This window comes from Alosa sapidissima, chromosome 23 (assembly GCF_018492685.1).
Source record: "Alosa sapidissima isolate fAloSap1 chromosome 23, fAloSap1.pri, whole genome shotgun sequence".
Taxonomy (NCBI): Eukaryota; Metazoa; Chordata; class Actinopteri; order Clupeiformes; family Clupeidae; genus Alosa; species Alosa sapidissima.
Window position 1 is genome coordinate 10,571,505 of NC_055979.1, and position 15,576 is coordinate 10,587,080.

At 41.0% G+C, this 15,576-nt stretch overlaps 1 protein-coding gene across 1 annotated transcript in view; it reads left to right on the forward strand.

Moving 5' to 3' along the window:
• The window catches only part of col5a2b (collagen, type V, alpha 2b), a gene marked incomplete at its 5' end in the record, with an annotated part of 46,518 nt that overhangs the window by 621 nt on the left and 30,321 nt on the right, over window positions 1-15,576 (forward strand). The window contains 6 exons of the mRNA XM_042081632.1: window positions 11,091-11,309; window positions 12,188-12,210; window positions 12,329-12,361; window positions 12,488-12,520; window positions 13,156-13,209; window positions 13,891-13,980. Of these exons, the coding sequence (XP_041937566.1) occupies window positions 11,091-11,309; window positions 12,188-12,210; window positions 12,329-12,361; window positions 12,488-12,520; window positions 13,156-13,209; window positions 13,891-13,980 (452 nt within the window). The remainder of the gene's footprint in view (window positions 1-11,090; window positions 11,310-12,187; window positions 12,211-12,328; window positions 12,362-12,487; window positions 12,521-13,155; window positions 13,210-13,890; window positions 13,981-15,576) is intronic.

Genomic DNA, 15,576 nt, shown 5'->3' on the forward strand with positions numbered 1-15,576 from the left:
GAGAGAGAGACAGAGAGAGGAGGAGAGTGTATGAGAAAGAGGGACAGAGAGAGGAGGAGAGAGAGAGAGAGTGTGTGTGTGTGTGTGTGTACATGCACGTGCATATCTGTGTGTGTGTGTGTGTACTAGGGAAGAGATTCATATGTGCTTGGGGGAGTTAAACTCTTCTATTACATGAACAGTAAAGTGGTGAATGGCCCATAAATGTCATTCTAATGTCCCCACTATTTCTGCTGCTGACTGGACTGTGGGCAGGCCAACATTCTTACATTTCCATTATATGGGGCCTGTGCCATTAGTTGTGGTAACCAAGGTGATTTGAGTCAATGTCAGACCAACATGAAGCCATGATTACACACTGGCCGCTCTTCTTGATTTGGGCTACATGCTATTTTTATATAATTTGTTCAGCTGTACACTTGCTGCTGTCTCCTGTCCGTTCTATATCTATCTCTGTGCTTGTTAGAATTTTGGCTGTGGCATTTTCATTATTGTATGATTCTTTTTATTATTTGTTTAACTGTAATTCATTCAATTTCTAACACACATTTCAGATTTGAGCCTTTTTATGGTATTCTTTTTCAGTATACCGCAATGTCCCACTATTGCCCTGAGCTTATTTAGTCCTCCCTTGAGCCATTTGTCCACCAAATACATGCACATTTTACATTTATTCAGTTAGCAGATGCTTATATCCAAAGCGACTTACAAAATGAAGAATAACATTCAAGCTACATCGACAAATATCTTATTGGATGGAAGATTTGGACAGATGAATCAGTGTAAATAAATCATTGTAAATTAATTTGCTTTCAAAAATGAAGGCTGTTCTGACTGAATCAAAGCAACATATATTTTCCTTCTCTGATGTCCATTGGCCTTTCATGTCTCCTACTGACACACTAGCCTCCTTTTTCTCCCTCTTTCAAAGGGCTTTTCTTGTGGCGTTTGTGGTGATGCTGCCTCCCAGTCGCAGAGAAGCGCCGTATTGGTGTGGTCCTATCCACCTCAACTACCCACCTCTCCTCTCAGGAGCCGTTCCTGAATACTTAATGCCCATGACCTCACGTTGCCTCCATCGCCTGTAATTTCCCCTGGCTGGGTGGAGAATGGTGAGAAAAAAGGGGCGATTTGTTTGAACGAGCGAGCACTCCTTAAACAACTTACGGCGGCAGGGAAAAAAAGAGAGGAGTTTATCCAGCAAACACATTTTGGGAAGTCAGTTTTTTGGGAGAATGTAAACCTGGCGCGTCAGCGTTTACAGTGGGCCTTTGTGGCAGGGGAGTGGCGCGCGGCGCGGGTCACTGACTTACAGAGGCAATTTTTGATGATAGAGCAAGGCATGTAGGAAACTCACCCAAAACAGCGTGTTGAGTCATCTGTGTACAGAAGAGGTGGCTGTTGAGAAGGGAGAGAGAGAGGGAAAACTTGTGTGTGAGTGTGTGTGTGTGTGTGTGTGAGAGAGAGGGGGGGGGGGGGGGGGGTGTAAGAGCAAGGAGTGATGAAAATAATTCTCCTGTTTGTTGTTGTTTCTCTGAGCTTTGGTTTTTAGAGTCCACACAGAGAGATGTGTGTTGAGAGGAATGGAGTTCAGAGGAGAGAAGGGCTGACATAGGACAGTAAGAGACAGGGAGAGTGATGGAGGGAAGGTCAGGGAGACTCACTAAACTACAGCATCTGCTGCCTCAATTACACATCACATCAAATGTCATGGAGGACCCAAATGTATCTCTGCTGCGACATCTGTTCTACGGCTGTGACATGGAAGATTGTGTGACACAGTGGTACTTTGGCACAGTGAACAGCCATAAAAAGAGAGGGAAAAAAACACTCGCTCCATATGTATTCCACTCATAGATGCAAACTTACCTTTTAGGAAGAGAACTAGAAGCAGAAGACACTCAAGCCTACTCCACCTCTGATTGGGTCTGAGCCCCAGCCTGGCTGACACCAAACCAATTCTCAAGGTCTTTTTTTTTGTCATTGTCAGTGTCATATAATACGGATCCCCATCAGGATAGCCATTGGTTGTTTACGAAGCAATGCTAGCTGTCCTCCTCTGTCATGCCTGCCCCATTTCTGGTCTTTATTAGACAGGATAATGAGGAGATGACAAGATATGAGTGAGGGAGAGAGATGGGGAGCGGGTTCAGGAAGTGACCTCAGGCTGGACTCGAACCTCCAGTCCCCACGAGCACTGGACCTGTTACTGGCAGGGACGCCGACACTACCATTGCACTACGGGTTGTGAAGTCCTCAGAAACAACCTTGTCATGTCAGCTCCGCTGTAATTACCCTGCCTGGCTGCCATTTAGACAGAAGTCTAAACAGGGTGGAGAAAGGATGTGACACGTTTTACCCAACATTTCCCGTGACAGGGGTGTAGGTAAACAAAGACTGGGAACTGCGGCTACTGTGACGTCGCTATAGAGGCACGGGCCTGAAATGTGAAAGCCTGGACAGTGTTCTGACAGTCACCTCTTTGTTGTCTACACATCAAGTGTAACACTGGAATTTCTTCCTACTGTGGATGAAAGGCGCTTTGCATTGCATATTCCTGAAGATTTTACAGTGGTCCGTATATACTACTTCAGAGGGTGATTGCCATCAGAAATCAATTTTTTTTAGTAGCTATTTGGAGAATTGGAAACAAAACACAGTTATAGACAATAACCCATGTAAACCTATTTAAGTATTGGTGTACAGTTATTGGCCTTTATGTAGGCTAGTGGTTGTGATGATCATCATTTAACATTCATAATGTTAGTACATCACCACAAAACAATCAACGAGCACAGGTTCCTAAGATTTGTTTCAATTGTGTCTTGTGGCTGTATTTTTCCTCCTTGTACCCTCAGAATAGTGATAATGGGGTCACAGTAATCATTATGCTTTGTTGAGGTTGAACTTGACCTATATCTGTGGCTCTGTAACAACAAACAGAAGTTGTTTTAAGTTGGATGCAGGGAGCAGATGGGAGATTAACAGCTGGTATAACTATTATGATAGATTACTGAAAAGCCATGTATTTGATGATCATAACATACACAGATTGTCAGAATAAATTATTTTTGGATGCTAGATGGTTTCAGAATACTTGTTCAGAGGAGAAAGTGGGCCAATTTTGGAATACACTTCTGTGCATGGATTTACAAATAGCATGCCAGTCTTGTGTATTTCCTTCTTTATATACCCTGACTTTCCTCACTTGTGTAGTCTCTCTGCTTACTTCAGGGATCGCTGCAACACAGGCAATAAATCTCCTCCATTTCAGCTATTATCACCTTGCGCATCTGTTTTCCCTACTTTCACTGCGAAGAGGCACGTGAGACCCTCACAGTCAGTGAACACCCTCTTCACCTGGCAATTGTGTATGTTCAGTGTACAAAAGAGAAAACAGGTTTCCTTCAAAAAGCTTTTACCCCGTTTTGGCGCAGCTGTAACTGTTTCAGTGAGGCTTCGCTTACCCGGTCATGGGCTCATTGGGCTGTCTCAAACAAGGTAGTCTGGGAGAGGCACCTGACCAATGTTGGCCTGAGATTCAAGGTTTTGGGTGATACTTGACACTTGAAGTCGTTCAACACCCAGTTAGTAAAACAAAAGAGCCATGGTAGTTCTCCATGTGACCAGGCAGTGTGTCAGATATCAATGTTTCAGCTGGGATATACTTTATGACCAAGTTAGCAAAAACAAAACAAAAAAGTTACATTTTGATAAGATAACACGAATTATTTTGTTGCTAAAATAGTTTAATTTGTTTTTAATGCAGAGCAATATGGTGTTTTTACAAAATATTTTAAGATTAAATTTAGCGCAAAGTGCCATGTTTTTCCTCAGCTATTTCTATTTTTGACTTGCGGCGGCCAGTGAGCGGGCGCCTCGAGCATGCTATAGTCACAGAGAGGAAAAAAGTTGCGGGGGGAGGCGGGGGAGGTCGGCTGGTTGCGCTCTGTGCCGTGCGCTGCACTTGAACTGCTGCTGAGTCCTCATACAAGCACCGTCAGGGCAAAGGCTGGCAATATCGCGCCTAGGAGAGAGGGGCAAACTCTAGAGGCTGTATGGTGCAGGTGTGACTGGGATATCTATCACCCCCGCGGAGCGCCCCTGAGGAGTGCGACTGTGTCCTGTTGAAAGAATGGCTGTTTCTCAGCACCACAGGATCTGTCTTTGGCTCGCCGTTTCCTTGGCGCAGGTATTATTTGTGACGTGCCAAGATGCCAAACCTGGTAAGTTCTCTACCTTTTTTAATGTAAGTTCACAGGTTCTCGTTTTGATACAATGGGTAATGCTAATCAGATGTATTAATTTCGGAATTTAGACCACATGCGAACACCAATTGACAGCACGGTATTGAAACAACTGAGTTCTGATAATATAAACATTTACCCATTGGGGGTGCGCTTTTTGCCAGGCCTGAGGAAAATATTTCGTTACAGGTGCGTAAGTGCTGAGCCGCTTTCCTATCCAATGAACCCACAACCTACAATCTAACATTCTCATGGCGCATTGAAGGCTAGTTTTTCTGTTATAAAAATAATCAGCAATTTAACATCAATTTCTTTTGTTGCTAGACTTAGGCCTACTAGATTTACTTTATTTTCTAAGCCTGATACTTTTACCATGCATTTGGCTCTGTGACATGCTAAATGTATTAGCTGTTAGTGTCCTGTGCTCTGAGCAGATACAGGATGTTTGGCGTGTCCGTTAGCCTACATCCTCTGGACAGACGAGACTGCATGGGGCTTTGGAGTCCACTGATTGCACCATACATGTGTTTGTCTCATCAGATGTTCAGATTAGCATGGGATCAGGGCCTCTATGTCTGGCCCGGTCTTGTATTAACTCCTGTAATGTCCATTCATTGCAAGTTAACTTGGCGCTTTAGGCTACTTTTTAATGATAGCATCTATTTTTCTCCAGACCACAGATAGAGTCCAGATGATCTCTGGACCAGGCCCACTTGTAAGATGGACCACACTCTCCTTGTGTGCCTAAATATAGATAACAAATATCCCTATTCTAAGCAGGCTTGTAATAGGTATCCCAGTCTGGATAAGATTTTAGTTCATTGCAAACATTGAGCAATGTGAGTTTAATGTTTTTTCTTGTTTCTTGGCATGGCACACACATCTCCAGTTGACTCATGGCATGCATAAAGCTTTTTTTATTATTTGTAGATAATTTGAAATCCATACAATAATGTATTTTTTTGTTGTTGGTTTGAAGCCATTTAGACTTGGAAGTGGTCAACTCAGTGTGAAATTACGTGCTAGGCTGGGGCAGGCTGTCTGCTTGCCCTGCGATATGGCCTATTTCAGTGTGAGGCTTTCAGAGAATAAAGGGTGGCAGAGAGACCTTGTATGAAATCATCTGGGTTTTTCATCCACCCGGGAAGAACGAGGCCACCAATTTTGGTCGGAGTTCTACCCAGGAAAAAGACTAAGGGCACACCCACAGATGAAACAGAGTGAACACACACACACACACACACACACACACACACACACACAAACACGCACAGTACAGAGCACACAGCACACATTGCACTGGGCTCGTTTTCAGATCAGGTTGGTGTAATTAAATAGTTGCCCTCTTACACACATACTCACACACACACACACACACACACACACACACACACACACACACAGACGGCATACATCGTTATCAGATTAGTTTGGTCTAATTAAATACTTTTACCACCCACCTTACCCGCTCACACCCACACACACCTCCATCACGACGACCACCCTGATTTGCCCTGACTTGCTTGTTCTGCACAGGTTGACTGATGCTGTATGTATGGCACCTCTCACACTCTCGTGTCTGACAGAGTAGCTCACTAAAATAACGCCTAGAAGTAAACAAATGCAAGGCCAAAGAAAATGGGGGCGAAGGGACGTAAGGCCGGCAGAGGTGTTTACATGTTTGCACCTCCCTGAGCGTGGCTACCAGGACAAGAATCCTCCAGTGTAATGTCCTACCAAAACTGGGTTTATTTTTGGGACGTTTTTGTCCATTCCTCTCTGTGTTTGTGTACCCACATAAAGACCGCTCTGAGAGGCTAGCTGACTTTTGGTTTTCATCAAATCCATTTGAGTTTGTCTTTGCATAAGAATATGAATTTGTTTGGGATAGTTTGTCAAATATATTTGACATTTAAACATTTTTTTTACATTTTTTAAAAAGAAATCTTATAGGTAAAGTTTTACTGAAATAGATTTTCAACTGACTTCATTTTGATTATAATCACTGTAATCATGATATAATCACAGCTTATTGTCTTGTCCAGAGAAGTCTAAAAAAATCTGGCGTGTCTTCAATCCCAAGCGAGTCACGTGCAGTTAATTACTGTGGCTGGTAGAAAAGAAAAGCATCATCCTCTATCTGTAGACCATCTCATTTGAAAGCAAGATCTGAGATTGCAGTAGTCCTAAACTTTCATTGTCCAAATTCCAGCATGTTATATATTATAACACATTAAGATTCAAAACCTATGGCGGGCCTCATATTTATCCTCTCTTTAGTATGGGTGTGTTATAAAAGAAAATGGGAATATTTTTATGCTCTGTAGATGCAGCAGGACATTTTGTGTGAGGGGTTGTAGACAGAGGGTGTGACCGGGCTGTCAGAAATAAAAGTTGCCCGCAGGCGAATGCGAAGCGGAACATATAATACAGGCTCCTGTGGTTTCCCTAAAATAACGTGTGCTCTCCCACTAAATTGGTACTTGCGCTCCTTTAGCGCTCTGTGAAGAAAAAAAAAAGAAAAGATAGCTCCATGTGATCATGACTGTAGCAGCAGGTGCTACCATTTTAGAGCTTAGTCCTTGAGACTTTGCTATGATCTGTATTTTATATATATATATATATATATATATATATATATATATATATATATATATATATATATATATATATATACGTATATACTGTATGTTGTTTCGTGTATGGACTGTGGGGGTTTCTTTCTTTTTTTTTTCATCATTCTTTACTTCCAGTTTAAATGGACGGATCCTATATGGTAGGCGTTTTGCATCCCTGGGCCAACAGAAGGCCTGTAAAGTCATAATGGATGCCATGGACTACCACATGACCACCCTGAACCTGGGCCTGTTTTTAAAACATTCTCAAGGTCATATTTTCTAGAACTTTCTGCCTCTCTGTTAAATTAGTCTTTACTACCCCCTCAAGCTATCTAATGTATGTAATCATTGCCATACCTGCATTGAGCCACAGGACGAAAGAGTTATGTCTGTTATCTTCCAGACATAAAGAAGTTAAAAGAACAGTAAAGACAGTTGTTTTCTCTTGCAACCCCCATGACCTGTTTTTGTCTCACTTAAACCATCAGACATGGTTGATGTGGTTTTAGAGTCTTTAAACGTCATCCATGTTTGACATCCTATGAATTATAGTCTTAAATTTACATGGCTCATAACTGTATAATTTGTCTGCGCCCCTAAATTGTTAGGAATTCATTTGAAATATGCTCTGCCAAGTCTTAACTACAATATTTACTTTGTACAGTGAGCGAGTTAAGGTTTTATGCACGTATTAATTGGTGACAGCCATAACAATCTATCGTAAAATATGCCTCACAAGTTGTAGTCATCATAAGGTTAATCCCATTAAGGGAATATTTCCACATTCAAACTCACTGAGTGTTTCAGCTAAAATGATTATGATGGTCTGGAACAGAAGCTTTTAACCACAAGCAAAGTCTGTCTCACAACACCCTGTGAGAGTGGGAGCCCGAGGAGGAGAATGTTGGATTGTTGTCTTCTCTTTGGGGTGTATTTTTTATGAAGCCATGAATTACATGCATCTTGTGTCAGCTTGTTTGTGGCCAACACACTATAATTGATCCAAAAGCGCCAAACAAACAAAAGAGGCCTATGCTTTCACCCAGGAGCACCGCTTCCACAGATTGTCCAGAGGAGAGTCAATTGTGGTGTGAATTGGTCTCCAAAACCCACAGCAATGATACGTTTAAATTAGATTGAAATGAAACGTTAAATGTTTTTAGAGATGCAGCATGCTATGTGTATTTTTGTGTGTGTGTGTATGACGTTTGTGGTTGTTTGTGTGTGCGATTTGTGGTTATGTGTGTGTGTGTGTGTGTGTGTGTGTGTGTGTGTGTGTGTGTGTGTGTGTGTGTGAAACCTTTTCACAGTTCACTTCTTTTATTTCTTATTTTTTTCTCAGTTCACTTCTTTTATTCTCTATTTTTACATAATTATTTCATGTATGTATTAAAGGCACCCTTAACAGTTTTTTTACCTTAACACAATGTTTCCAAAATCATTTTGATGGCACATAACCTCATAACACGATGAACGGCACTTCTGCCATTGTCTGAGCGGCCCTCAGTAAGCGATTGCCGACCTAGCAACTTTCTAGTTTCGGGAAGGAAATTGCCCCCCCTCCTCCCCCCATCCGAAATCGAAATGCAAAAGAGCTGCAATGCTACACACTGCTGTTGTAGCAATCCCTCTATATTATATCAGAGTTATGTTTATACTTTGTTGCAAAATACGCATATTTAATTTGTTTATTATTGAGCTTGTTAACCAGAGGGGGACCCTGAGAGTGAATCCTGTTAAGGGTGCCACTCAGCCCTTATCCGCTACCAAGGCCTTTGGTAACTATGTATCTCCTGTATATGCGTGTGTTTGTGTGTGTGTGTGTGGGTGTGGGTGTGTGTACAGTATGTGTGAAGGCTATGTGTATTCATAGTTTAATAAAAGAAAATCCTTGTCATCTTGTCAGAGAAAATGGATAGCCTACTTAACATCCATTATGTTCTGTGCAGCATGTTACCAGACTTCATCAGTTTTTATATATTTCACCAGAAGGCTATAGTCAAAGTCCTTTTAGGCAAGTCCCTCCACTCGGCGGCCATATTGCAACGCTTTTTGGACACTCATCGGGCATCCTATTCGGCAGAAATGCGCGTGCGCAAGGCTTCACAACACCAACCTTGCTCCAGTGGCGAGTTCACAACACATGATTGGCATGATGTCTTCACACCACATGAATGGCTCAATGTATTCACATGTTGACGTTTTGCCGAGGAAGGGGTGGGATATGTGTAGACAACGGCCATATTGGCGTTACAAACTAACCCCATGCATTTCTATGGATTTTTTGGAGGATATGGAGGATTTTTTGAGTGCTGTGTCTCCTCATTAGAAAGTCTCTGCTATAGTCTAATACTGTATATCTCTCTCCTCTGAGATCTGTAGATGATGTAGATGTTCCTGCTGTGCTGTCTGTGTGTAATGTAGCACTGCAACAACTGCTCAGATGCAGAGAGCTAATGAGACAGTTACTGTTTACTTGCTTTTGGGTTTATCCATGTAACAGTGAATAAATGATTGCATTCATTAACTAATCAAATAAATGATTGCTTGCCTTAGCTCAACAAAATGTCATTATCTGTTTGAAGAATGATTTGCAAATCTGAATTTTTGGCATGATGGCAACCTTCCTATTGACATTCTACCATATACCAGTATATAGACGCCAGTATTATGCCATGACGGTGAGGTTTTGACCAAACTTCTTTTAGAGTTTTTGAGTTTGTTATGCTTGAGTTTGTTATGCTTACAGTCTCCATGTTGGATAATAAATGGGGAATGGATCATATATTTTCTTCTTAATGTCCTACATGTGCTAATTATCTTGAGTCAGTTTGTATGCTTATTATCTGAAATGTTCTCTGAAATTTTCAATTACGGATTGTAATTGGGTTTGAATATTTGGTTTATACCAGGGGTTGATATACTCCTTTACTACACCCACTAGGCCGTGGCCTACTGGTTAGTGCTTCGGACTTGTAACCAGAGGGTTGCCGGTTCGAACCCCGACCAGTAGGCACGTCTGAAGTGCCCTCGAGCAAGGCACCTAACCCCTCACTGCTCCTCGAGCGCCGCTGTTGTTGCAGGCAGCTCACTGCGTCGGGATTAGTGTGTGCTTCACCTCACTGTGTGTTCACTGTGCGCTGAGTGTGTTTCACTAATTCACGGATTGGGATAAATGCAGAGACCAAATTTCCCTCACGGGATCAAAAGAGTATATCATGTACTTCCTGATGATGGTTTGTAGTGCTAGGCATAATCAATTTATCATATAGTAGAGGTATTGCATATTACACATTGTCAAAAACAACTGAATGTGAATATCTTTTTTTTTACTTTTCTTTCCTACCCAAATAATTGGACTAACACGCTCAACACCTTAGTGTAAACTCAACTGGGTGCTAAATCCGTCAAAATAAACTTTGTGAATAAAGGGTAGCTCTCTCAGTTCTATTTTAAAACTTTTTCAAGGTTTAAAAACAGACTGAGAGTGCTGTCCTTCATTCACAAAGTTTACCTTTCTTATTCAAAACAACTTGGGGGGGTGAAACCTGCTGGAAGTCCGGATCTGGCCTCTGGGCCGTATCTTTGACATCCCTGGTTCATAGCATTGCACGTCACAGATGCAGAAAAGAGGTTGTGTACAGTAGCCATGCAATTACAGTATTATGTTCATTAGGAACAAACCAATGCTGAAAGTGATGGAAGTAATATGGGTAAAATAAGGCCTTCAGGGAAACCCCAGATTGGGCCCACAGTCCCCAAGCCACCTGCATCTCTCAGCTGTGGATCTCCTAGCTCACGAATGGGGCAACTAGTGTAGCAGCAGAGGATAGGTCACCTATATGACCGATAGGCCTACATGACCGAAAATAATATCAGCCCATTCATGAGCAAATTGGCCCTTGACTGCCCTCCTCTGTCAGCGTTTTGAACAGGCCTCAGTGGATTACATCGCTTCCTATTCAGTGTGTGCTCATTGGTCAGCTAGGAATTGGCCCTCTCCAGTGACATAATATGGAATCACTAAGTTGTGTAAAGAAAGCATCAGGTTTTTTTAAGCAGATATCAGCATAACTTAAGATCACAAATCATTTGTTTCATCTATGCTCTAAAGTTTGGCCTAGATTAAACTAATTGTAAACTTAAGTTTATCCCTAAATGTAACTTAATAGACATCAATGTCCAAGCATGGGTTTGTCTTTAACTTTGTGTTTAATTCTCTTAGAAGCAGATGACCAAGGGAGTTGTACGGAGGATGGCCAGGTGTACCCCAACAATGAGATCTGGAAACCGGAGCCGTGTAAGCTGTGCGTGTGTGACAACGGCCTGGTCATGTGCGAGGACATCCGCTGTGAGGAGATCACCAACTGCGAGAAGGTGACCATCCCCGAGGGCGAGTGCTGCCCCGTGTGCCAGAACTACGCCAGCGCATCTGGGAGGACACGTAAGCCACCCCCCCTCCCCACCTCTTGAAGCTTCTGGAAGGTCCCAGGAGATGGCATCCTGTGCTGCTCCTGCGGGTCTTCTAGAGGTGCTTTAAAGGGGCTATGTGTAGACCTCTGTAGGATTTTTAAAAATGTTTTGAACACACCATTAGGTTCGCAACATCATTTAATTTCATTTATTTGCATTGTACTCAATACAGCGCCACTCAAGGTGCAAAGTGGTATTACAACAGAGATGGGCCATCTGGTTGGTTTTCATGCTAACTTGTAGATGTTTGGGTAACGCAGAGTATAGATGTTACATTACATAGACATGACAACAATATGGTCATTCCGTTGCTGTTTTTAGGTAATTCATTAACATTCTAAATTAAAAACTACACACAGTCCCTTTAAATCCTTTATGTTGTATTAACACCCTTATCCCCCTTCACTAAACCCCTTAAATAAACCAGCTTTGTTGAATTTTTTAAAATCCTGCTTTATTTTGCCATTTGTCATTCATCACAAACTTTGCGAATATTTGGAGTTAATAGATAAAAGCAACACATGTGATGATTTGAATATGAGGGTTATTCCCAGAAAGTATATTGTGAAAATGATTCAGTGTTCACTGGAATTAGTTTGTCATGAAGCAAGAGCTGAAACTTTATATATTTTTTATATATGATTTCTAATACCCATATACATACTCATACTCAAAGAAACCTATGTACTTAACTGTATGAAGAACCTAGGGTATTCCAGGTTTTATTTTGTTGAGTCATAAATAATGATATGCTGTGCAACACAGTCACATAGAACTTTTAGATAACTGTATAAAGAGAAACAATCCATGATTTTAATATCTGTTTGTTTGCATTTTTGTTATCTACAGAATTTATTGCATATCATTTGAGGGTAAGTTGTCATTTAATATGCACCAACATGTGTATGTATACCTGATAATAGGGATTCTTTGTAAACATCAGGATGCGCATAGTTATCTTTTCTTTGTCAACTTCCAATTACATTCTAGGGACAAAAAGGAGAACCAGGTGACATTCCCTATGTGAGTATGCTGTATACAGAGATGAAGTTATGGGGATATGAGGACATATGAGGACATGCATTATTCATGGGAAATATATTTGTTCATCTCATCTGTTTCACTAACTTAAACAAATATATTTTTTAGGTTGTGGGACCAACAGGCCCTCCTGGTGCACCGGTAAGTTTCGTTTTCCAATTGCACTTATTTCAACACCAAATATGACATTGTGATGGTTAAGGTGAGAGGTGCTGTCCTCTCACCTTGGAACTAAGCAGAATAGTCAAACTGCAAATGACCACTAGATGGCAGTATCACTAAGCTTAATGCAAAGCCGTAGGTAGAGCTACAGCTCTGGGTTAATGATGTTTGTGGTTAAAGGCAAATATTGCAGTTTCACGTTTTACATTCATGCTGAGGATCCTCATGAATCATAAACATGTTTATATTATATCAATATATGAGCTCTGTGGTAAAATGTCCTGAAGTGTAAAATTGTAATCACACACTCACCCAGATCATGAGTGCACACACTACACTCGAAAACGAATGTGTTGAAAACAACACAACTTGCGTTGTTTTTTTTAACACATCTCTGTGTCCAGATAGGGACAACACAGTTTTGTGTTGTTTCCTTTTTTTATTTTATACACAATATGTGTTGACAATAACACAACTTGCATCGAAAACAACACAAATTGCGTTGTTTTTTTTTAACACATCTCTGTGTCCAGGTAGGGACAACACATTTGTTTTAAGAATGTATACACACGTGTTTCATTCTCATCTCTTGAGCCTGTCTGATGTTCAAACAGGGAATCCCTGGTGCTGTTGGATCAAGAGGTCGCGCAGGAACCAAAGGCAGACCCGTATGTGTTTACTTCCTCTTCATGTGATACTACATACCATATATATAGAAACATTTCTACATGATTCATACTCTATCATTCATTCTGTTATAAAATGACTTGATGAGATTCTGTGATAAAACAGGAGTATGCATTGTGGCCTATAGAGAGTGATTACTATGAGATGGTCACAGATTATAGGAGCTTGGGTTACATTAGAAATGTAGATCATATGGGCCCACTCCATATAAAATAGGTGTAGTAAATATACGCAATGTACTTCAATAACGAATCTACATGAATTACATCAACATGTACCAGAGAGAGGTTTAAGACTAGGATTACAGTATGTTTAGTGTAAAGAGTATGTGAAGTTAGTGACAAGTAGCAGCATACTACTATGACGCCATTATAGTCACACCAGTATTTTATAATAGTAATAAATAAATGTTATACATTATACATGTGAGATATCAAAATCTTATCAGAGTGTTAGTTTAAACAACAGACATAAAATATTATTCATTTAATCAGCATGACACCTTTCCCATCAATTTACCCATATAGCTTTTAAGGGGTCTGATGAAAGATGATCAAAACTGTGTGTGTGTGTGTGTGTGTGTGTGTGTGTGTGTGTGTGTGTGTGTGTGTGTGTGTATGTGTGTGTGTGTGTATGTGTGTGTGTGACCGTGTGTCACCCAGGGTTTGAGGGGACCACCTGGGTTTGACGGCGAGCCAGGAGTACCAGGCAACCCAGGCCAGCCAGGACCTGCTGGACACCCCACTCCAGGAGTAAGATCACGCTGCCCCTCTCCCTCTCCCGAGCTTCCCCCAGGAAGTCACACTCAGTCTAACATATTTATTGCATGCAAGGATTGATTATGTGTTTTACATAAAACAATAGGCACATAAAAGATGGAGGTGACATCTATGTTTCCAGATTAAGAAACTACCAATTGTAGGTGATATAGTGCAGTTGCAAGTTGTTTAGTCTTCTCTCTCCCTCTTTCTTTCATCCAGAAAGTCACACTCAGTCTAACATATTTATTGCAAGCAAGGATGTATTATGTGTTTTACATTGATAAAATACAGCATTACAAGATGTCTTACGCAGTCTGAATATACCATATAGTGCAAATTTGTCACTCACATAATTGTACTTGATACACTCAGTCATATTTTACTGGATAAGAGGTTGGTAAAAGCATGCATTCAACATTCCAAAGCTTTTTTTTTATTTCTGATTTACTATAAATGTAGAAACACTCACTCACACGCACGCACGCACACACACACACACACACACACACACACACACACACACACACACACACACACACACACACACACACACACACACACACCACACACACACTTATTCATTATTTCTTTGGACTGGCAAGTAGGGATCCAAATTGCTTTAATACAGTTTCTTACAGCAGTAAGGGTTTAATCAGTAAAACACATATCAAAGATAAAGGTGACATCTACAGTATGTTTCCAGATGAAGAGGCTACCAATTGTAGCTGATATAGAGCAGTACTTTGCATTTTGTTTTTTGGCATCTTCTTAGTGAATCCACAGATCTGTAGTCCACACACGTATGTGACCCAAACTACCAAAGATCAGTAATGTTACATTTGTTCAACACAGCTGTTTGTGGCATTATGCAGGGCTTGGTATTTTAACAGTTTTGATGCGTAGCACATGCCTATATAAGCGTCATAGGAGCAGCCAATTTCCAAAATTGTGCCTGTTAATCAACACTACACTACCGTTCAAAAGTTTGGAGTCACTTAGAAATGTCCTTGTTTTAATCATTAATGTTGTACTTTTGTAGAAAGAAATGGCTGATCTTTAATGCAATATCATTGCCCATTATCAGCAACCATTCATCCAGTGTTCCAAACGCACATTCTGTTTTAAAAGGCTAACTTAGAAAACATGGGAAAACCCATTAGCAATTATGTAAGCACATAATGTAATCTGAAAACTGCTGCCCTGATTAAAAAAAACAATGCAACTAATCTCAGCTGGTATTCTGTCTATAATGGAGTGGAATGGAAATTTCTAAGTGACCCCAAACTTTTGAACGGCACTATATATAAGATATGTTGGTGGGGGGAGTTATCTATAGTACAGTCCAATGTAGTCCTATTCTGAAGTGCAAGAGAAACCAGTGAGTCCGTTTTAACAGTGTCGTTGTTATGGAATGTAGTGTAGGAGGCAATGTTACAGAGCTCCTTTAAAGTGAGTGCGACAGTGTAGTCGTGTTTGTAGGCAGGGCATCCGTTCATTATGTGCGCTACCATCTCCATCTCCCTCTCCCGATTTCTGTGCAGCAGACAGAATGGTTCATGTGTACAGTAGATGGATGCCAAGTTGACT